At 53.8% G+C, this 22,721-nt stretch overlaps 1 protein-coding gene across 5 annotated transcripts in view; it reads right to left on the bottom strand.

The window, feature by feature from the left end:
• The window catches only part of TSPAN9 (tetraspanin 9), a 200,795-nt gene that overhangs the window by 4,772 nt on the left and 173,302 nt on the right, over positions 1-22,721 (bottom strand). For all 5 annotated transcript variants that reach the window (XM_090273853.1, XM_090273852.1, XM_090273851.1 and 2 more), the window contains 5 exons: positions 3,332-3,523; positions 2,884-2,958; positions 1,510-1,611; positions 654-785; positions 178-261 (listed from right to left, as the gene is read on the bottom strand). In XM_090273853.1, coding sequence (XP_090129979.1) covers positions 178-261; positions 654-785; positions 1,510-1,611; positions 2,884-2,958; positions 3,332-3,523 — 585 coding nt within the window. The remainder of the gene's footprint in view (positions 1-177; positions 262-653; positions 786-1,509; positions 1,612-2,883; positions 2,959-3,331; positions 3,524-22,721) is intronic.

Genomic DNA, 22,721 nt, shown 5'->3' with positions numbered 1-22,721 from the left:
AGGCAGCGTGTGAGGAAGCCATGCCGTGTGGTGTCTGCAGGGTGAGGACAGGCATCAGAAGAGGCCTCAGAGCAGAGCCGATATGCACGTGGACGTCAGGCTGCCTGGGTCAGGGATGCCACTTCGGGCGTTTGCTTCTCTCTAGCTGGAATGCCACGCGGCTGATGGCGCGTTTACCTGCATGATAAGGACGCACATCCCCACTGTGCCGAGCACGTGCTTGTTGTCATCAAACCACGTCTTCACCTTTTCATAGCAGCCCTAGGTAGCGAGGACCACAAGGTTAAGGGCCCGGCATGACGATGGGTACCCTTCCTGCCCAGCCCCCACCACTTTCTCCTCCAACCCTTGTCCTTGCTCTGTCATTATGTCCCTCCCTGAACCCCAGCCTGGTTCTCCTGCCTTTGAACAGGCCTGCCCTGCCCAGGGTTCCACCTCAGACCCCTACCCCATGACACTCCCAACTGCGGGGCCAGGCTCCCCCTGCCATTTTCCACCTGCCTTCTGGCTTCAGTCCTATGTGCCCCCCATCCCACTCCACATTAGGCTAATTCCTTGGTGCCCCAGGACACCCTCCCTTCACCCGTAGGTGTCCTCTTGCCACCACACAGGCTCCTGGGAGAAGGACCCAGGGAAGTGGCCTCAGGCCTCACCGTTCTCCACAACGGGGTGGTGCTGTTGCGCCCACAGCCCTGGGAGTTCTCCATGCAGCAGCGGTCGGGGACCGTGTTCTCACCCAGCACCGGGTACCAGTCTGTGTAGTCGGTGACGCCACAGCAGCGCATCTGTGGGTGGGGATGCGCAGAGTCAGACGTGCCATGGCCTGCCACCCTCCTCTGAACCTTGCCCTGTCCAGGGCAACCGAGCCTCACAGAGCTGCCACCCTGCAGTCCAGTCCTCACTGGCCTTCTTGTCCCTTCTTTTGGCCTCAACTAGACCCTCAGGGGAAGTAAGTGACAGCTCCTTCCTGGAGGCCGGAGCATGGAGGCAGGAACACTGCGGGCCCCTGGGAGCTGGGCACCAGGCAGGCGTGCTCAGCCCTCTGCTCCCCACCAGCACCCCTGGCTCTGCTGGACTGGCGGTCCCGGGCTGCCTGCCTGCCCCTCCATGGAGCTCACCACGGGGCATCCTGCCTGTACTGACTTGTCCTCCTCTTAGAATCAGAGCCTCCCTGCCTGAGATGCGACCAAGGAGGCGTAGCTGTTGCTAAAGGACTAGGAAGGTCTGTCCGTCTCGATTACCCGTCCTTCCCAGCTCCCTGTGCCCACTGAGCCACTAGCATGGCTCCCTCAGGCCTGCCCACTCCTGCACCCAGGCCCTGCCCACCTTCCTTCACTCACTCCTTGTCCCTCTCCAGCTGTATCCCACTGTACGGTATCTGACCACCAGCAGCTGTCACTTAAAATCCAGGAAGCACAGGTGCCCCACTCGGTCCCTGGGGTTATCATCACCCCTGCTCCAGCCACTGACCCCTGCTGTGTGCGGTCAGCAGAGCTGCCCGGCCCTCACCTCAGCCTGGATGATGTTCCAGGCATTCTTCAGCCCCACGTTGTTCTCCGTGTTGTACAGCAGCAGGCCTTCTTTCAGGTCCTTCTTGGCATTCTCGTTTACCTGTCAGGGTGAGGCAGACAGACAGGACGGTTGGGGCCAGGATGCAACCTGCCCAGGTCAACTAGAACTTCTGGCCACCACTCCCGGATTGGGGGAGGGGCCTGGGGTGGGCTCTGCTGGCTCCGTGGGGGTGGGGAGCTGGGGCAGGATAAGCTCACACTCTCAGCTCCGGTCTGCACCCACTCACGCCCAGGGGAGCTGCACTCCTCAGGCCAGGGCTGGAACACTCGGAGGCACGGAGCCCAGCTACACACACAGGCCACTCTGTCACCCCACCCACGACACCTGCCGCATGCTGCCCCTGTCAAGACACCCTGGGAACCAGAGAATGGCAGATCAGTCATTTTGATCTTAGGTCCACGCCTTGTAAGCAAGTAACTTGCCTCAGCTTTCTCTGTAATACATATACATTTTGGAATAAAATGTCTACTTCTGGGGCTGCTGTGAGAATTAAAGGAAACAAGTGTTATAAAGAGCCAAGAACAGGGCTGGCATAGAGGGAACTCTCATGTTATTATTTCTTCCCTTTCATAAATGCAAAAGAATTAGTTTCAAATCCTAATAACAACTCTGCCTTTCAGTGAGCCCTAGGCAAGTACTTCAGGGACCCAAGGAACAGGTGGCGGCATGGCTCCTGGGCACGCACTGAAAGAGCCTGCTCAGCGCTCAGGGTCTGAGTGCTTGGCTGGTCATTCTTGGGAGAACCAATAAGAGTTTCTCCAAACTGACTGGGAATTATCTAGGCTGGCAGGCTGCCAGGGGTCACCCTGCCATGCTCCTGAACCCCGTGGTGCAGCCTGGGAGCAGGCGCTCTGTCCTCAGAGGTCTCCGGAAAAGAAAGCGTAGCTTCCCTTCCCTGTTAGCCCTGCCCATGGTGTCACCTGCAAAGTGCCTGAATGTTTCTGAAGGGTTATCCTCAAATAACCCCCAACCACTTAATAAGGTCTAAATCCCTTCTCCAAGTGGTCAACACAAGAATACTTGCGTGCTCCCAGTGATGGGGAGCTCACTAGTGCAGGGGCAGTCCATTGCATACCTGGATAATGTGGAGGGCTCCACTTCCTAAAACTACAGAAGCTAGTAACCTCCCCAACTCGCCTTCGCTGTGCTGCATGCCAAAGCTTTCATCTGGGCCTTTCCCAGCTCTCTAGGTCCCCCTCTCCTTTCCTCACATGTGCCACCTGTCAGTGCTTCTCCTCTGGCTTGCCCCTGTTTGACCCAACTCCAAGAGCAATGAAATTCCGTAAGCCCCCTCCCTTCCTGAAGGCTTACCTTGTCCATGTAGACAAAGAAGAGGATGAGTAAGATCAGCTCTGCTAGGAGGATGATCAACAGGACGATGAAAAACTGGAAAGAGAAGGTGCAGGTGTGGCACATGGTGGTGGCCGTGGCCAGGAGTGAGGCACAAACAAGGACAATGGCAGGGAGGCAGGGGACAGGTGACACGTAGCCAGGGCTTCCTAGGTATGAAAAGGCTACCTACTTCCAAGGAAACCCACATAGGTAGGGGAGGGATATTAAGTAGATGCCAATCAAGGGGACAGAGACAACTAGGGCAGAGGGAGCCAATCATGAGGAAGAGGAAGGTGGCAGGGCAAAAACATTCTGGAAGCAATTTCCGTGGGCTCAGTTAGCTGCTGTTTCCAGGCCTTGCCTGTCGCTATGGCCCCCACACAGAATGACCCAGAGTTCAGAGGGCTGGGTGTGGGGTCCAACTTACACTGAGGAGGAGGCACTTGTTTTCCTTGATGGCCCCCAGGCAGCCGAGGAAGCCCGTCACCATGACAATGGTGCCTATGGCGATGACCAGGTTGGCTGCCGACAGCGAAGGGAAGCTTGGGGAGAAGGTGGCAAAGTTGCCTTGGGACACGGACAGCCAAATGCCCACTCCAAGCAGCCCACAGCCACAGAGCTGGAGAGAAAGGAAAGCTTGTTAGACTGACATTGCTGATACATTCACTGCCAGGGAACCTGAAAGACTCCGTGTCCCCACCCCCAACTCTGAGATACAGAAAAGGTGAGAACTGGGTTACGGCTCAGACACAGTCGCAGCCTCAAATCATGTCGGCTGTGTGACCCAGACAAGTCCCTTTAGCCTCTCCACGTCTCCATCTCCTCATCTGGCAAACAGGGTCATACAAGGGTCACTAGGGTCACTCTGAGGATCAAATGAAATGAGACACAGGCAGAAGCAGGTGACAACTGTTGCAGGCCCTAGATGCATGTGAGTGGCTGCAGTTACTCCACTTGGCCGGGGAGAGGCCCTAGCATTCAGGAAGGAGTCCGGGGGAAGGGTACATGGAGGTCAGGGAAAGCAGTAAGGACTTGTCTCTGAGGCCAGGAGGAGAATCTCAGAGTCCAGTTTCTCAGAGCCAGACCTTCCAGTGACTGGAACCTGTTGCCCTGACCAGAAGGGCCATTTGCCCACTGTTCTCAGGAGCCTGAAGAACAACTTTCCCACAGACAGAAAAAGAAAAGGACTTGTTGGGCTGGTTGAGAGGCTGACTGAGGAGCTGGCTGATGTGTAGGGCATAGCAGCTCATCAATGCCTTTGCCATCCAGCAGGTAATTCAGCAACCAGCACTACAGGCCTGAAAAGCAACTCCTCAACAGCACCCCTGGGGCCGCTGATGCCCCTCGCTTCACCTGGGGAAGCTTCGGTTTCATTGGCTGCAGATCTCCACGTCTGCCTTACTTTATGCTCTCATATAGCTGACACACGGCTCCCTCCTGCTGCTGAGGGGAAGTCTGCAGAGTCTGAGGAGCCAATCAATCAGTCAACCTACAGCACGCGGCATCCTGTGCCAGAAGAGCTACAACAGCTTTAGAGACCTGCCTTCTCCGGGCCTCTGCTCGTGCTGGATAGGAGCAATAAAGCAGTAGCATCTACCCCTGGCATTACACACTGGTGGCAAATATGATAAATGGTACAGGAGTTCAGAGGACGCAGTCATTGTCCTGGTTCAGGATGCCACTGGGTGGAGACAGTCCCTCAAGGAAGGGGCGGCTTGGGGCATGTGGAGGGCAAGAACGTTTCTTCCATGCAGTTGCAAGTGCAGACGGAGGGCTGGGGAGAACAGACACGGATCTGAGATCTGGGTCCAGCTGGTTCTGGTTGTGCCACCTTGCAAGCTCCTTTGATGCTAACTGAGAATAACAGCACCCACCTCCTGGACTGCTGTGAGAATTTACATGGAAGCAAGCAGGGGAGGGAAGTGGGCGGCAGTGAGTGGGTTCTGGTCTCTGAATGCATTTACTGAGCAGTCCCTGTGGGCCATGAGCTGTGCTGTGACCCCCAGGAACCAAACCCAGGAGGAGACACAGATGTACCAGCAAAGACAGGGGGCCCACAGTCCCACACTGAGCCCTGCTTAACAAGTGTCAGACCCCCTTGGAGTGCCTGATAAACACCTGACCCTCGTGAAGGGGGCGGTCCCACAGAGGATGCAGGTGTTTACACAAGAAAGGGTCTCAGGAATTTCAGGTGCAGATATGTGCTGTGAGAAAAATAAGAGTGGGTAAGGAGTTACGAAGTACCTGGGGACAGAGTGGTCAGGGGAGGTCTCTCAGAAAGGTGGTGTTTGAGTAGGGACCCAAATAAAGAGAGGAAGTGAGCCATGCAAATATCAGGGGGAAGTGTTCTCACAGGGAACAGCACTGCAAAAGCCCAGAGTGGGGAAGGAGCCTGGACAGCCAAAGTGCAGCAAGGGGCCCATGTGGCTACAAAGGAGTGATGGAGGTGACAAGTGGCAGGGGACCAGTAGGCGGGGTGGCAGGGGACGGATGAGATAGAACCTTACAGGCATCAGGACAGAAAACGTGGGCGCTGTTTTACGGGATGGGAAGCCTCGGAGCCGGGGAGTGGCATAATTTATGTTTTGTACAGATCACTCTGGCTGCTGCTGGGAGGAGAGCCCAGTGGAGAGCACCGGGGAGCTGAGATGGCAGTCAGGAGGCTACTGCTCAGGCTGGGGCCGTCCACCACCAGTGGCCACGAGGACTGGTCAGAAATGGTCTCACTTGAGATGTTTGCAAGGCAGTACTGACCGGACTTGCTTGGCTTTAAAGAATGAGTAAGAGTTTAATGAATGGGGATACCAGGTGGTTCAGACGGGGCATGACAAAGAAGTTGGGAAATTCACATGTATTACTAACAAAGGCTGTTCAAGGGGTACAGGGGGGTGGGAGTTACGTAAGTGGAGCAGCTTCCTGGGTCCCCCACTCTGTGGAGAGGGGTCTTGAGCCTCCTATACCCTTCAGCAGCCCCAGGCAGAAACAGGGCAAGACTCCCAATATGTGGGCACTCTCAGGCCCAGAGCATTCACTCAATGGGGCATCTCTAGCTTTGCCAGGGGAATAACCCCTGCAACCACTAGGTGGCACTCCAGGCCGGGTCAAAAGCTCTGGATTTGCCAGTGAAGGGCTGAAACTTTGACCAACTTGTCACTGACTTTCTTCAGTCTGGTCAGTGTCTATGCTGCCGTCTCAATTCTTCTTTCATTAATCATACCATGGAAATCCATGATCCTCATGAAGATTTATAGCTCTAAAAGAAATACCCTGGAATGAATAAGAGGAAAACCCGCTGCTGCCAGGTCACTCGCTGCTATAGAGAGCTGAACTTGGCCTCCTAGAGCTGCAGAATGACCCATCCCCCTGCAGCTGCAGACACCAGGGTCTCCAGGACCCTCCCCAAAAGCCAGTGTTCACTGGGAGTGGGCCTGGTGGAGTCCCCTCTGTGCCTCCACTCTCCGTTTTCCTCCCAGAGGAAACTGGTGTGAGTTCAAGGAGCCTCCATTCAGGAAAAACTCCATAGTTCAGAAGCTCCCAGGAGCTGGTCATTTCTCAGAACTGCTTCTCTAGCTTCTCATTGCGTGGTCTTTGATTTGGCCTGCAAGCTTCCCAAAGACCCACCAGCAGCCTCCCTCCAACACGCTGAGAAAAGGGAGCTTTCGTATCCCTTCTCACTTCCTGTCCAAGGTCCCAGCATGCCCCAGTCTAGAGCCCAGGTGAGATCTGCTGCCTACAGGTAGGGCAACCCTACCCAGCCTGTGTCTAAGCCTGGGGTTGGGGAAAGGCCTATGTCTACTGAGGGAACGAGACCCCTGCACTCTTCCATATCCTCAGGGGCCTCTGCTGAGATGGACCCTGTGTCCCCATCTCAGATGACCCAAAACAGCAGAGTCTCCAGGCAAAAATCAGGCTCTAAGTCTGCAGATAATGACAATGAGAGGGGACAGGCAATTGTCACAGTGCCAGGGTGGGCCTGGAACCTGGTTTCCGGGCGTCTGGCGAAGAGCCCCTTGCCCACTCCCGCTCCTAGGAGACTGAGTGCACGCTGAGCCCAGGCCATCCTGTGGAAAGCACCAAGACCCCACCTTAGCCCCTGTCTCATGCCCAGATCCCAGCCATGCTCCCCTCCCTGCCTCTGGCCTCTGTTTTCAGCCCAGCCTACACTGAGCTATGTGAATCCTTTTTCCAAAATGCCTCTTTCATCATGCTGTTCCCCTATGTGACCTTAAGATTCTTTAGCTCTCTGAGGTCCAATTTCCTTTAAAATGTGGGATCTGAACTAGAGACTTTCTCAGGTCCCTTCCAGCACAGGTTTAGACAGGCTTAGCCAAGGCTGAGACACAGGGCTTTCATCTCCTAGCCCCGTGGTTCTCAGCCAGCAGCGGTCTTGGTTCCCGGGGACACCTGGCAATGTGCAACACATCTCTGGTTGACAATGTGGGGAGGGACTGCTCCTGGCGTCCTAGTGAGTGGAGGTCAGGGGTGCTGCGAAACATCCAACAATGCATAGGACTGCTCCCCACACAGTAAAGAACTACCCAGCCCCAAATGTTAATATAGGAGAAACCCTGCCCTAGCCCCATCCCATGCCAGGTGTCCATCAAAGGAAGAACCTGGTGTGTTCCCTCTAAGGGTCCTGGCTCCGAGAGGGTCGACACAACATGAGAGGAGAAAAATGCTGGGGTGACCCCATCCAGGGAGCTGGCGAGGGCCAGGGCAGAAGCAAGTAAGTGGCCAATATCTGGTACGTGGCCGTGGGCAGGAGGGAGGAGCTGACAGCAGAAAAGGTTTGCTAGCAGGAGGGCAAGAAGACAGGAAGTCAACATCCACGGCAGAGCAGGGGGCAGGGAGAGGGTGAGGCAGCCATTGGAGAGGGGCGGAGCAGAGAGGGGAGGTGCCAAGCACAGGAAGGAGGCAAGGTCTTCAGTGGCAGAGCCAAAGATCAGGGCCAGAGAGCTTAGCTGGTGGCATTCGGGAAAATTCCCTTCCAAAACCAGAGGGTTGTCTCAGCTGAGATGACTGAGCAACAGTCAGTCCAAGGCAGGAAGAGACCGGGGTGAGGGTGACTCAGGGGACCAGGGGCCAGGATCCAGCCCACACTAGCACCAACTGATCCAAGGTCACCAGCTGGGCCTGGTCAGCACCCCACCCCAAGCAGGAGCTGGCCCAGGGACCACCTTTCCCCTTGTCCCTTCCCCTAATACACAAGAGAATTTCTAAATTCAGAGCTCCAAATAAATCCACCTCAAAACTTGAGAAAATGAGTTCCTACTGTTGCATTTGCCATGGCCTTGATCTCTGTTAGGGCTGGGATTTGGGTCTGTTCTGTTCATTGCTAAATACCTAGAGCCAGAGCAGTGCCTTACCCTTGGCAATGCCCTCGGCTCTCCCTCCTTACAGAACTCTCCTGTCTGGGCCCCTTCCGAGGGCCGCCTCCGGGTCTTCCCGTCACCCTGGGGCGCCTCCACCAGGTGCACAGCAAGTAAGCCAAGGCCAGTGGGGCTCTGGACAGGACGTGAACAAGCACTCCAGACTCACCTCATTCATCAAGCCTGCTGTAACTAGCCCATGTTCCCATGGCACTGTTCCTCATCTTCAGTTCGAACCATATTGATTTGTAGTTTTAATATATGCTTCTGCCATGTATCCTTATGTATTTTTCATGCAGGCATTCCATTTCTCTGGGGGGTAAGGCCCATAATTCCTGCCTCAAACCAAGTTCCCTTCTGAGCTTCTATCCCTGCTCACACACCGCCAGCCACTCCCTGTGTCCCCTCATACCTGCCAACAGCCTCTCTCCCTCTTGTGGCGAGGGCCCTCCCTGGGGGTGACCTCCTGCGCCAGGGCCGGACCCAGAGCCGGGCACATCAGGGACCACCCTTCTGTGCAGACTAACACCCACCCCCGTTACACCAGCCCTTCCAGGGCCAGGGTCGTGTCTCCTTCAACGCAGGGCCCAGAACATGCTACATGCATACTGGACAGACGGATGGGTGGGTGGGTGGGTGGGAGGCGTGGAGAGAGTCTGAGCAGAATACAGCCTGGGAACAGGACCAGACCCGGCACAAACACCCACCTGAAGAAGAAGACCCCCCATGCACCTCCTCTTCTCTACTTCTATTCTAGAACCCTAGTGCCCCCAGCTACTCCCAATTTACCCCCTTGGCTCCAGTTGCCTCTAAGGTCCCCTCCGCACTTGCCCCAGCACCCCTGGAGCTCATCACACCCTCTGGCTATTTTCACCCTGCTGCCTCATGTGACTCTACAGAGCCCCCCGCACCCCCAGCCCAGCCCCTGCCGCCTCCCGTCCTCCTCCCCTCCTCCTGCCTCATTCCCTCTTTACTTTGCAGGAGCTTCTCACACACTAGGTCTCAGCACTCCCTAACGCTCTTTATGAGCCAGAACCAAGCACAATGTTTAATGGCATTTAATAAATGAGTGTATGTGGAAAATAAAAAGAAAATCAAAGTGACTTTAATTTCACAGCCTGACATGTGGCTAGTAATGATCCTGCCTGGCCCTGGAGAAGCCGGCCTGCCAAGAACCTCATCACTGGAAGAAGGGAAAATACATCAGTGCCAGGAGTGGGGCTGCGCCTTTGGTTCCAGGTGCCCCTCGCCTCCAAGGGGCCCGTGCAGCTCATTCATCGTCACAGCTATACAGGGGGCAGACCAGCTGCTAGCTCTATGTGGAGCAAAAGGATAGGCCAGAGTCACAAAGACAGCTTTGCCAAAGTCCCCCAGCAGGCAGGAGGACCAGAGCACAGAGCGGGGATGGCCACTCAGTGAGGCTTCCTCTGGGTGAGCTGTCCCTGGCCCCGGGCCGTCCAGCCCCTCCTGGAGCACCCCAGGGTCCCGGCGCTCACCAGCCCACCAGATGCTCCATTCCATTTACGCACAACTCGAATTAGTCTCTTTGTAACTCAAGAATCTACTCGCCTGTGGCTAATGTGCCTCGGTCCCACTTGTGCCCAAGAAGCCCGCCCAGAACAAGTGGCAGCCTCTAACTGTCCGAAGGCTGGCGTCTAACATTCCTCCCCAAGCCTTCTCCTGGCCTATTAAAGGGCTTTGAGATCTGCCTCCTCCTTTGAGTCACCTTCCACTGCTCCTCGCTGTCCCAGACTGACAGTCACAGCCCAGCCATGGAGGGACCGGCACAGAGAAAGACACCCCTCCCCTCCTCCACGCCAAGCTGTATACTGTGAGCAAGGGCGGCGCAGCACAGTTTTGTTTATCACATGGCGTTTGTGCCTAACTTAAGGCCAAACGGCATGATTCCTCAGTCCTTTTTTTTGATCCCACACTTTCTCTCAAAGCTTCCAATTGTCTTCACAACTTCACTTCACAGCCGCCAATATCACCAGCTTGCATAGGTGACAGGGGGATCACACCCGTATTTCTGAACTGAATTTTCCTCCAAATAACTATTACATAAAGCATTTGCATATCTAAAACCCAGTTACACTTTGATGACTGCAGAATCAGGTTATTTTCTATCTAAAATGGGTCTAGAGGAGGGCATTTCAACAGGGCCCAACATAAGGGATGCTGTGTTGGGAGCTGCAAGTCCTGGAGGTTAATAAAGCTCTTAAATCCCATGTTTCCAGAATCCACTTCTCTCCAGTGAACTTCGCAGGGACATTGAGAATGCGGTAACCCCTCCCCAATTCACCAGAACACCCCATCTGTTGAGAGTAGGTCCCGTTACAATACCTTTTAGAGCCTAAGACTCTAAAAAGTCCATGGGGATGAGAGTCTGTGATGAGAGGGATCCCATCTGAGACTCTGAGGACAGACAGCCCATCCTGCCTTCCAGTGGGCTGAGGGTCCTGGGCAGGGGGAAATACCCAGTTCCCAGTGATCCTGGCCCCCAGAGGGCTGCTCACAGGGCCTTCTGTACTTTGGGGTGGAGTGGGCTGGGGCGTGCAGGTGGGCCTTGCTGAAGCACTGCCCATCTGCTTGGGCTTCCTGGCCTGGCCTCAGCACGGAAGGTATCTGCCCCGCCAGGGGCTCACTCCAATCAAGGCATCTGTGGGACCCAGAGTGACATAGTTCTGGGGTGCAGGGAGAATCTGGGTCTGTCCCTGGGCTTCAAAGGCCAAGGCACTGGTGCCCAGATTAGGTCCAGTCCCCAAGACAGCTGATGCCTAGAGAGTAAGGCGCAAGAACCAGACATGGGGAGGAGGCGGGGTGCCCACCTGTGCTTTCCCAACACAGTCCTCTTAAACTCCCGTCTTCCACAGCCATTCCTCTGTCTGGGAGAAAGGCTTGCAGAACAACAGAGCTCACCTCCCCCACCTCCACCTGCACCCCAGTTCCCAGGCCATCTGGACTCCTCAGCTCTGACAGCAGGCCCCAGATCAGCTTTCTCAGGTGCCAGCATCTTGCCATCTTCTCAAACTGACCCCCAGGCCTACTTGCTCTATGGAGACATGGAAAAGGAGGCACCCCCAAGGGTGCCTGAAATGTGACTGAGGCTGCCAAAGGAACAAAGCCTGAGGAACGACCCCCAGAAGGACCACAGAATGATGTGTGGCTGGATGTCAGAGAGTACGCTGCCTTGTAAAGGAGGGATCATTCACCAGTCCATAAACATCGATCCACGCCACCACTGCAGCCCCCCAGGCAGGCCTCGAGCTGTGGCAGGGCTGCCTGTTCCTTCCCGTCAAGCCCATTCCAGGCTCAGGTGGGCTGGGGTGGGTGGAGGAAAGAAGGGACACAGGGAGCACTTGGACCCCAGCGTTCCCTAGCTCGGCCCAGCCCTTCCTGCTCACACTCCCTGTTGGCAACAGGAGGACGGAGCCCTGACAGGGAGATTCTGCTCAAGACCTTGGCAGATTATGCAGGGTGAGCACACAGCTGTGTTTCGTTCCCATTCAGGAACACACAAGAGAGGATGGGCCAAAATGCTTAAGGGGCGGGGGAAGGACAGAATTCCCCATAGAGAGGCTGACAGTTCAGTCCTGGCCCCCCTCGGGAGATTCTGTTCCCTGAGCTAGTCTGAGGACTACCCTTTAGTGGGAATGCTGAGAGGAGGTGACCCTTGTAAGTGTCTTTCCCCCAAACTCCAGAACTTGTCAATACTCGACAGAAAACAGCTTGGAGCCTCAGGCCACCCATGCCCTGTTATTGTCAGGCAGGGTGCTAGTGTGGGAAGGGGTGCTCATTATGCTGGCACAGTGAGGTGAGGGTGGGGTTGTACCTGTGCCCCCACGGGCCACAGCTACCGAGTTCCTGGGCCCAGGGAGGAGCCATGGGGAGACAGCCTGGGACCACAGCATGAGGCACGGTCTGCACTCTCAGGGTCACTGTACATTGGGAGCCACAGTGCCAAGGACTCAGAATAGCTTGTCAGAAGAGTCCACAGAAGGGGTTTTCCAATCATCGGCATACTTTTTCCTTCCTGAATTTGTTTTATTTTGTGCATCTGAGGAGAAAGATATTTCTGACAGCATCAAAGCACAGAGTAATATGTGAAGCCAGGGCTGCTGTGGGAGATAGGGATGGATTTAAGAAACCAACCTTCAAGGATCACATTGAAACAGGGGCCACCCGGGCTCCCCCGAGGAAGCACAACTATCAAGAGCCCAGACCTCAGGCCTTGGGGCCCAGGAACAGCAGCGTGCCGAGCAGCTCTGGTGAGGCACTTAGCCTTCCTTGCTGGGACGTTTCTCCGCTAGAACACCGGGGCAGGAAAAGCACCTCCCGGCACTCAGCAACACCGAGAGGACGAACAAGATTATGCCCGCCGAGTACTTTGTGCTCCTCAGAATATGAATATCATACATGGTATTGTGCTAGTATTAAAACTCCTGGGAAAATGCAAGGGGAACAAGACAAGGATACCTTGAATTTGCATCACATCTTTCTGGCAAAGAACTCAATCTGCGAGACTATAACTCATCCTACAGAATGGGGAGGGGTGGGGCCTATTCTCCCTGTTTGAGGAAAGGAGCCCACTCTCCAGGGGTAAAGAAAAGTCACAGGGCGAAAATCATCCACTGCTGGGTGCGTCTCAGCAGGACTGCCTCCATTCCGCCCATCACATAACGGAGGCCCCTTTAGTAAATGAACAAGAACAACCTTCTACAGGTTGAGTTTGGCAAATCACACTATAATTACACATATAGATATCAGGAAGGACTGCGGCTAACAACCAGGTCCGTCTCTGGCTGCTGCACAGCCATCCCCACACACCTTTGCTACAGCCCTTGGACTTGGCCAACACGTGACTGGCCTTCTCTCTGGGGAGCCTGTGCCCACAGCCCTATTATTTATGCTGCTAAACAGGAGCCGTGGCCACCCACGCCAAGATTTGGCATTTCTGACATGCTTTGTGGGGGATACAGGCCAGTCAAGTTCAAGTCCCTCTGCCAGAGTTGTCTCAGCACCAATTCAAGTGACACCTGAGATCCCTCCCCACCCTGTGCCAAGCTCTACCCATCTCTTCATCCTCTGGACAGAACGGTAGACCACAGCCCCGCCCTCAACTATTCAGGACGTGCCCCGCAATTCAGGGTACTCTGCTGAGAGCTGCATGGCCACAGTCTCACCAAATGAACTTGTGCAAGGTCACAGAGCTTGTCCACGGAGGAGCCATGCCTTGCCCCCAGACCCCATGGCCCGTCTTGCCATCTTAACTCCTTGATGCCATGCTCCTGGGGACAGTGAAGCGCTAGCGCTTATGAGCACCGGCCACATGCCAGCTGGGTTCTGAGAGCTTTGCCTCTCCTGCCTCATTTAATCCTCTCAACCCAATGAGAGGTTTGGAGACATTATTTTTGTCCTCCTTGTTTTATAGATGAGATAAAAAGGCACTGGGAAATTCAGTGGTGAAGGAACACAGGACATCTGGCTGCAGAAACCCTGCTATGACCCATCATGTCCCAAACAGGCCAGAAAGGTGTCTCCTGGACACGCCCTTACTTGAAGAAAGGAAGGCAAGCCGTGCTGTGCTGTATGTAGGCAAGCTCTGTGGCCTGGAAGCCACCTGTAGACTAGAAGGGCAGAAAAGCAAAGTCAGGACGGGGCAGCGCTGCAGTGGTGACGAGGATGACGGGGACGACAGTGCCGGGAATCACACTGCAGCTGAAGCTGGCACTTACTGAGCCCATACTGCATTCTGGGAACTGTGTCAACCCCTTCCCACAAAACCGCACAGGGTAGTTACTACTACTGCCCCCACTTTGCAAATGATCAGAGGTTACGTATATTGTCTAAACTCACACGTGGAGTAAGCAGACCTGGGATTTTAAATCAATTTGCTGCGTCTCCAAACCCTGTGATTGTAACTTCTCTATGCCTGCTACATTCAGACCTAAGAAAAACTCCAAATCTCATTTTATTAAACATTTTTTCAACAACTTTCTAGCCTAATCTGAATTGAGGGAAGTGGAAATGGGTGCCCAAGAGTGCAGGAAGCAAGCACCACCCCAGCTGGGGGTGGGGGGCAGCGTCTGGGCCTCAGGTGCCTGGCTGGCAGGTGACATCAGGAATGGCAGGGTCAGGGAGCAGAGAAGGTGAGCAAGGGTGGGGAGCAAGTGGAGGCGAGGACGTGTCCTTAGGAGCACCAGTTTGCAGGGAAGGGCGTGTGTCCAGGGTGCACATGCATTGGGGGGAAGGCAGCCAAGGTACTCCGCCTACTTCGCTGATTTAACCAGAGTTGTAAAAACTGTTGACTGTTCTCTGCAGGAGGAAGCAAGAAGGAACAAAATAAACTAATTTGGAGATCAACTGACCTCGCTTCTGCACCTACATTTCCACAAAGCAAGAGAGTTTGTGCGAATAACCACAACCCCGTGCCATTCGTCTTTTGGAGAGTCCTTTCACGTCCACCGTCTCCAGCCCGTGGTCCCAGCAGACCCATGGAGAGTTGTTGCCCCATTGTACAGAAGAGGACGCTGCAGCTCACAGGAGCGGAGCCCTCATCTCCTACCTGCCTGTAAGAAGCAGGGACATGAGGAATACTTACATCTGACCCACCAGGAAATGGAGCTTCAGAGGAACTCACAGAAGCAACTCAAAGACTTCCCGCTTTTCAGAAAGAAACAAGGGAGGCCTGACTGATAACTGACTCCTTAGACCCTTCAGCAGGGTGCCTTAGAGGTACCTGCCCTGAGCTGGTTCCATGGTGCCATGCTGGCACATCGGAGCAAAAAATGGGTCTCTCCTCTGGGACACCCAAGCCAGCTGGACTGGAAATGCTAGGCCAAAAAAGCAGCCACAACGCAGAAAAGCACATGGGCCAGTGCTGAATGTTTGGGTCAGGGAAAGCTGGCAATGATTCTGGCCTTGGAACTAAGTAGACCAGGTTCCCTCATTTACCAGCCAAGGGAATCTTGGAAAATAATGTCTCAGGTGCTGGTTTTTTAAATGGGGGATTAATGGTACCTACTACATGGAGCTGTAATCAGGATTAAATGAGATTCATGAAAATAAACTTCCTAGCACGGTGCCCCGTACAAAGCTATAAATGGGAGTCGTTAATAGTATTTATGGCCTGCAGTCCTCATTCACCCAGAGTGCTGAGACCCGGCAGAGCACCTGTAAGCCAGCGGCCAGCGACAGAGAGGAGCCCTGGCCAGGCTGGAGTCCAGCCACTCCCAGCCCCCTGCCCGCGCCCCGGCAGTGGCTGCGCAGCATGCGCCCGCCCAGACATGCTTTTACTCACTCTTCGTCTTCCCATTCCCCAGCCGCCCATCTCCGGGAGGCAGCTTGCTTTCCCGATTTGCAAGCCTGCTTTCTTTTGGCAGGGAGCTGCTGCCGTCTGTGCTCTGGACCGTAAAACAAGTTTTCATCAATAAATTAAGATAAGCGGGAAGCCAGCTTAGGAGGAGGCAGGCTGAGGCAGCAGGCGGGTTGGGCAAGAAGTCACTCTGTGACCCAGAAGGGACCACAGTGAATCCAAAGGAAAGCGGGGGCTCACGGGCTCCTCTCCCTGGACCCCGAGGGCCCCGCTTCTCAGAGGAGGTAGACTCAGGTCACCATGGCTCCCTCGGGCCCCATTCCATCCTCGGGGCAGGTTAGCAAGTGTCAGTCACTTGTAAAGTCAGGTCTCAGCAAAGATCTGAGCCAAAATAATGATCCCAATCACTGCATTAGACAAGCTAAATCTCAGACACTTGCCTGCCCAATCATTAACACTGGCGAGCAGCGTCTGAAAATAAAATCGTTCTCACAGAGCTTCTCCGCTCCTCATTGTGAACGCTCAGGTCCCCCAAATGCACCTTCCACACCTCTGCCTCCCTGTCTTGATCACAGCATCTCCCCCAACCCACAAAGTCTTCCTCTTTTCACCGTTCTCGATCCAACCCAGAGCTTCAAGGCCCAGCTGAAAGCCCACTGCCTCCTCCAGGCTGGCCAACCCCACCCTGACCGCACCTAACACTCTGCAGTGGTTCTAACTATCTGACCACTCATCAGCCACCGAAGTTCCCCGCCTGGCCGGTACTGACCTTTGCTGGTGTGTATCCAGCCTACAAACAGCTGCACAAGGCAGGCATCTCCCTCAACCCCTCTGTGCATTTCCCTGGCATCAGGCTCAGTGTGGGGCACAGAGAGGCCCATGTTTATCATCAGCCAGGTAGCGACTGAGTGAGTCCCAGGGAAGGAGGGGTGTGGGAACACTGAAGCCAGGCAAGTTTCAGCTCGGCCGCAGGCTGCCTCCCACCCTGGAGCAACGGTACACAGCCCCCTCCAGTTCCCAACGCTCGTAAACAGGCCGGAGCATATGGCAGGAGAGGGGCCATCTGTCTGTCCACCACCACACACAGAGAGGTGTGCGGCTCTGCATATGTTTGAGTTAATGGACAGAGCAGTGTGGTGAGCCCCAAACAGTCCAGCACACCAGTCACAAGCTGCTCATGGCCGGGAATCTTGGGCAAGTTGACTTCACTCCTCTGAGCCTCGATTTCCCACCTATAAAACAAACCCCTTCCCGCCCCAAGATCCTAGAATTTCACTTCTGCTCGGGCCCCACCCTGGCTGTGTGAGACAGGTAAGGTGACTGTGATGATCCACTGTACATGAAGGCCTCGAGGCTGCGTGGTCTGCCCGTGAGCAGGGAGGCTAGAATCCATTCCCTGCCTTGCTAAGAGTGGCCCCACTTCTCTCAGGGAATAGAGAGTGCCAGGCCCTGAGCTGGGCCTGGGAAGTGCTGTGTGATTTACCCTCATCCCCTTTTGTGTGGTGACATCATGACCCAACCCCCCCAGAAAGGAAATGGGGACTTGTGGAGGTGAGACTCGCTCAGGGTCTCGCAGTCATGGGCCCCATCTGATGCCAATGCAACGCCCTGCCTCAGGATCCGACCATTAAATACACCTAAAGAGAGAGGGAGCAGGTGGCCAAGTTTCAGGCCACAACGACTGCTAATTATGGCCCAACCTGGATATAAATCAGAATCGATTACTTCTGAGTTTGGGCGATTCCCATACGTGGAAGGAGTCTTCCCTCCTCTCCTCCCACAGCCACTCCTGAACCACACACACACACACACACACACAAGCATGCGCGCACACACGTGCATACACACGATAAGCACTCCCTCCACCAAGACTGAGTGGAGGAAATGATACCATTTTATAAAGGGCAAACAGGAGGAAATAACCTATATGTTAAATTGTGAGCTGGCAGGAGGAGCTGAGAACAAAGTTCAATGAACGGAACAGAAACATATTGACAATAGCAAAAAGAAACAATTACTACGCATTTTCATATGAGATTCTGAGGAATAAATTTGCTCTAGCTTTTGCTTATTCAACAGAAAAAGAAAAAAAAAGAGCAGTAGCCAGGGAGGGTAAGGACGCAGCAGAATGCAGACGCTTGCACTTTGCGGCTCATCATTTCCCTTAAGCTCTCGAAAGAGTGGGAGATACAGGCTGACACAGGAGTCAGAAGAAACAGAAGTAACACTGCGAGTGGAGAGACTGAGGATGCTTCCTGCACAAAACAGACACCCTCAAATTAACAGGGAGAGGTGATTCTCCCATCCACTTGGCAGCTTTGCATCTTTGGAAGGAAACGTTACTAATAAAAGAAAGAGAAAGAAGAAAGATTTTACTTGGAGATGGAACCTTTAAGGTTTGTGGCTCAGCTGCTCAGGGAAGCTAGAGTACGGCTTCATTTCAGGAAAACCCTCGACTGCAAAAATGAACCTCCAAGACAGTCCTATACATTCTGCCCCTTGTGCAGAAAGCAGGTCACCCAGGCTCAGTCAGTGCCGGGACCACTGCTCTGGGAAGGGGAATAATTCCATGTAAGAGGTTTTCAACAGTCCTGCAAAGCAACATGTCACTGGTCTATGAGCGTGATATTGTGGGCGCTGGATACACAGGTCTTGAGTGGGGATCTTGCCACCTGCACCTGGTGCACCAGGACGGGGGTCAGTTCATCGTGGAGGTGCCCACACTACCTCTCAGCTCAGAAAATGCCTGAGACCCTTTGCTTGCACTGAAAGTATTTCTTTTCCATGGTGTCACATGCACTCTGAAATAATGTCCTCTAGATCAGGTGTCCGCCCAGTCTCCTGAAATGTGCCTCTCCACCTGTCCCCTATTGTAGGAGCACGTTCCTCCATTTATTCTTCCATCCAGGAGTCAAAACTTGGCTCTGGGGCCAGCAGTTATGAGCAAGGCTCTGGATCTGGAGTAAAGGCCTGGGTTCTGAATCCCAGCTCTGCCCCTTAGCAAACGGAACCCTGGGCCAGAGGACCTCTGTGACGCTGACTCCTGTCTGTAAAGTGGGGATAGTAATGCTGTCTCCCAAAAATACATGTGGTACTTACCTTACAAGGTTGTTGTAGGATAAAACTTCCAAAGCTCTCAAACAAGAACATGGCCTGACACCATATACGTTCACTGCCACCATCATGATCCCATGACCCTTCTGCCTCTCATCCATCCCAAGCCCTTCAGCTCCCTCCCTGCAAATCTCCCGCATCCACCTCATCCTCTCTGCTCCCACAGTGCAGCTCTGGTCTCCTCTCCTTGGCCTGAACTCTGGGAAGCATCCCAGTTGGCCATCCCACGTCCTCTCTGTCACCACCACAATCGAAACACTCCTGGAGCACATAATGCCTCCTCTTCCAGACTGCGGAGGCTCCTGCAGCCCACAGATGTTGCTGGGGCCCCTCAGCACGGTGTTCCTTTGAGACCCACAGGCTCATCTGTTCATTATCATCACTCTGCTGTCCCATACAGTCCAGAGTACTCGGCCCTCTGGGATGTGCCCCACACCTTTAGCCTGTATGCGTCTCCTCTGGCTCTTCTCCCACCAGCCAAGCCCTCCCCTCCACCCCCTACAGGTCAGAAATGCCCACCCTTTCCAGGAAGTCTGTGACCTCCATCCTCCCTTCTTCCCACCCCTGTGCACCAGAAGCATGTACCACCTTCCTCACAGCACCTAACACATTCTACCCTACAGATGTGCATTCCTTGTTGGTTTTCCTAAAGTCATTCTCACTTTCATTTCCTACAGTGCCTCACACAGAGTAGGCTCTCAGGAGGTATTTTTCAGGTTGAATTATGTTTGACACAGGCAAGCTCTCAGCAGCACGTGACTAAGATGGTGCGACTTGTTCTGTGCGGCACCCAGCTGGTACTCTGCGGAACAGGGTACCGCCACTTAGGCTGTCAAAGACAATAGGGTCAAGCCAACCCCACTTCCACAAGTACCAACTGTATCCAAATTCCTCCATGGCGCAGAAATGGTGTCATATCAAATGCAGCTAGTCCCCATCCCAACCCCAAGGCCTGTGATCACAAGGGCTGCCTCGTGCTGTGTGGCTCATTCATGGCATTGTCCTGCTTTCTTTCCATAGCTGAGATCAAGCACACACTACACCAGTGACTGTGTGTAGCGGCGCAGGGACCTCGCAGGACCTCAGCGTGCTCAGAGGGACTGCTGCCCTGACTGCCTTGGTGCAAGCGGGCGCCCCCTCTCTGGGTTCTGACTCATACACCCACTTGTCTTCTTCTTCTTCTTCTTCTTCTTTTTTTTTTTTTTTTGTTAATCCTCACCTGAGGACATGTTTCTTAAAACTGATTTTAGAGACTGAGGAAAGGAGGGGGAGAGAGACCATCGATGTGAGAGAGAAACATCGATTGGTTGCCCCCTATATGCATCCTAAGGAATTGAACCCGCAAACTTTTGGTGCATAGGATGATGCTCCAACCAGGTGAGCCACCTAACCAGGGCTCCATTTGCCTTCTTATTACCTCCACTTGGATGCCTCATGGGCATCTCATACTTAAAAGGTGCACAACAGAAATGCTGATGCTCAAGCCATAGGACTCGAGAGTCACCAGTGACTCTTTGCTCTCCTCCATGTTCAACATCATCCACCAGCCAAGTCCTGCCAGTTCTCCCTCCAGTTCCAGTCTCTGATCTACCAATTTCTCACCACCTCCAGTTGCTACCATCTCCTCTGGGAACCTCTGCAATATCTTCTGTTTCCCAGAGGTCCCTCTTGCCTTTCTATAACCCGTTCTCCACAGAGCAGCCAGAATGGTCCTCATTCAAATTTCCAACAGTTCCCCTTCACATGTGGAACAAACTCCAAATCCTTTCTCATGGTCTTCAAGACCCTGTATGATTTTGTCTCTGCCTCTCTCGCCTCCTGTGCTCTGTTCCCACCTACTAGCCTCTGTTAGCTTCCAAGGCACACCACACTATTTTGCATTTGGTGTGTCTTTTATCCAGAATATTCTTCCTTAGGTAGCCACACAGTTGTTCTTTCCTACCTTTCAAGCTTTCCTTGCGTCCTTCACATCTTGTATGACAATGCTGTTACTTTAAATGCATGTTTATCTTTGCCTGCCTTTCCCACTAGAATGTGAGCTCCATGAGCTCAGAGAGCCCTGACTGGCTCATTCTGCATCCCCACAGCGCTGCATTGTGCCAGGCACACGGCACAGGCTCAGCAAACGCCTGTGGGAGGGAGGGACAGAGGGAGGAAGGACACCAGTTCTTGAGAACTTTCCTCTAAAATGGCATTTAGTGTTCGTGGATTACACTTCTCTGGCATCACCAAGCTCCTGGAAGTGATAGCAGGGAGATGAAGTGCAGCACAGAGAAAATGCCACAGGATGTGAAAGGCTCTGACAAGTGAGAACAAAAAGGACCATGGGCTATGAAGTCAACAGACTTGCGTGAATTAAAATCCCTACCCTGACTGTGCAACCTTACGAAAGCACCTTAACCTCTCTAGGCCTTAATTCCTAATTTCCAAAATGGAGACAGCAATTCCAAACTCATAAGGCTGCATAAGCACAGTGCCTAGTATAGAGAGGATGCTCACACAGAATTCTCTTTTTTCCAAGGAGGCAGGGGGATCAGACCCACATACTCTAGTTACATGAGTACATCCTCCTGCTCCCCAGATGCTGGGCTACCACGGTGTCGCCAGCACTTATGTGTCAGCTGCCTCATCTCAGGATCTCACCTAAAGGATAAGAGGCAATGAGGGTCGATGCAGTGAAGTTGCCAGAGGGCTCTGGAAGCATGCGATGTTATTCGCTGAGACTGTGAACACACTGGCCTGTGTATTCAGACTCTGCCAAGACTCTCTACTGAGAGTCACTGAGCAAAGTCTGCTCCCACACCAGCCCACCATCCTCCACCGTGGCTTGGGAGAGAATCCCAGGAGTAAGCGCTGGGCTGTGGGGGAGTGGGGAGCACAACATGGCGTTTTTCCACATTGCTTGGGTCCCAGGGTTGCCCCAAGCTCCTTGCAGCCTTAGTGGAAGGGGGAGGAGGGAGGATAAGAACTAATTTGCCTAACATCTTGTTCTCAAATGCCAAACATCAGCTCAAAACCCAGGGGAGGGGTTGAGGCTCCCCCTGCCCTTAGTTGCTCACTCCCTGAAGGAGATGATAAGTGACTGCTCAAGCCAGGAATGTTCACTGAAGTCTCTCTCCCTCCAGGCTTCTTGGGTCTACTTCTCCTTCCCATCCCAAAGGAGAGGACACCAGGGAGATTTCAAGCCCCAGAATATTTCCTTGGCTGGGGAGGACATATCCTGGGCCCACAGCACTAAGACTCAAAATGAATCTTGTCAAAGCTCTCCCTTTCTGTTCCCCCAGAGCCTGTGGGCTAGGGTACCGGGGTGCAGGTTCAGCCCGAGGCAGAATCAAGCTGCACCTGCAGCGGCTCAGCTCTAGACTAAGCCTTGAGACCCTATACTTGCCAACACCATCCCAGCATCCCTCTCCTCCCTGTCCCCTCAATTATTCCTTCTCAAACGGCCTTTCTCCTGCCATTCCCATGCTCAGGAGTTGCACCAGCACCCCTCCGTCCACAGGAGGAGTCCAAACCCTCCGGCCTCACAGTCAAGGTCTCCATGAGCTGGCCACAAGCCCACTTCCCAGCACACCCCACAGTGAGCCATTTCACTCCAGCAAAACGGAGCGGCATGTTCCATCATCACCAAATATCCCCTTGCTCAAGTCTCTGCCTGGAAGACCCTTCTTCTCCCGACTCACCCCACAAGATCTGCTAAAATATTTCCCCTTCAGAGGTATCCTTCTCTGATGAAGAGCATTTAAAAAAGAAACTGAGGGAATAAAATCCAATCCTCTCCATTTCTGGGCGCCTGCAGCATAAGTCCTCTGTCCAAAGTCCCATGACTAGTCACACTTGGTGGTCAGAAAGAAGCTGTTGCAACAGGTAAAAAGTGCACGTGGACCAGGACAGACAACGAGCTGGCTCTGGAAACCCTGCTGAGATGCCGGCAAGAGGGGAGACAGGAGTCAGGAGTGGAGGGGCCTGGCTTTTAGCAAGAGAACTTGTTGGGGATAATTTATTCCCACAGTGTCCCA

This window comes from Furipterus horrens, unplaced genomic scaffold (assembly GCF_987537825.1).
Source record: "Furipterus horrens unplaced genomic scaffold, mFurHor1.1.pri manual_scaffold_4, whole genome shotgun sequence".
Classification (NCBI taxonomy): Eukaryota; Metazoa; Chordata; class Mammalia; order Chiroptera; family Furipteridae; genus Furipterus; species Furipterus horrens.
Note: the sequence above shows the minus strand (reverse complement) of the source record. Positions and strands in the feature narration are given on the sequence as shown.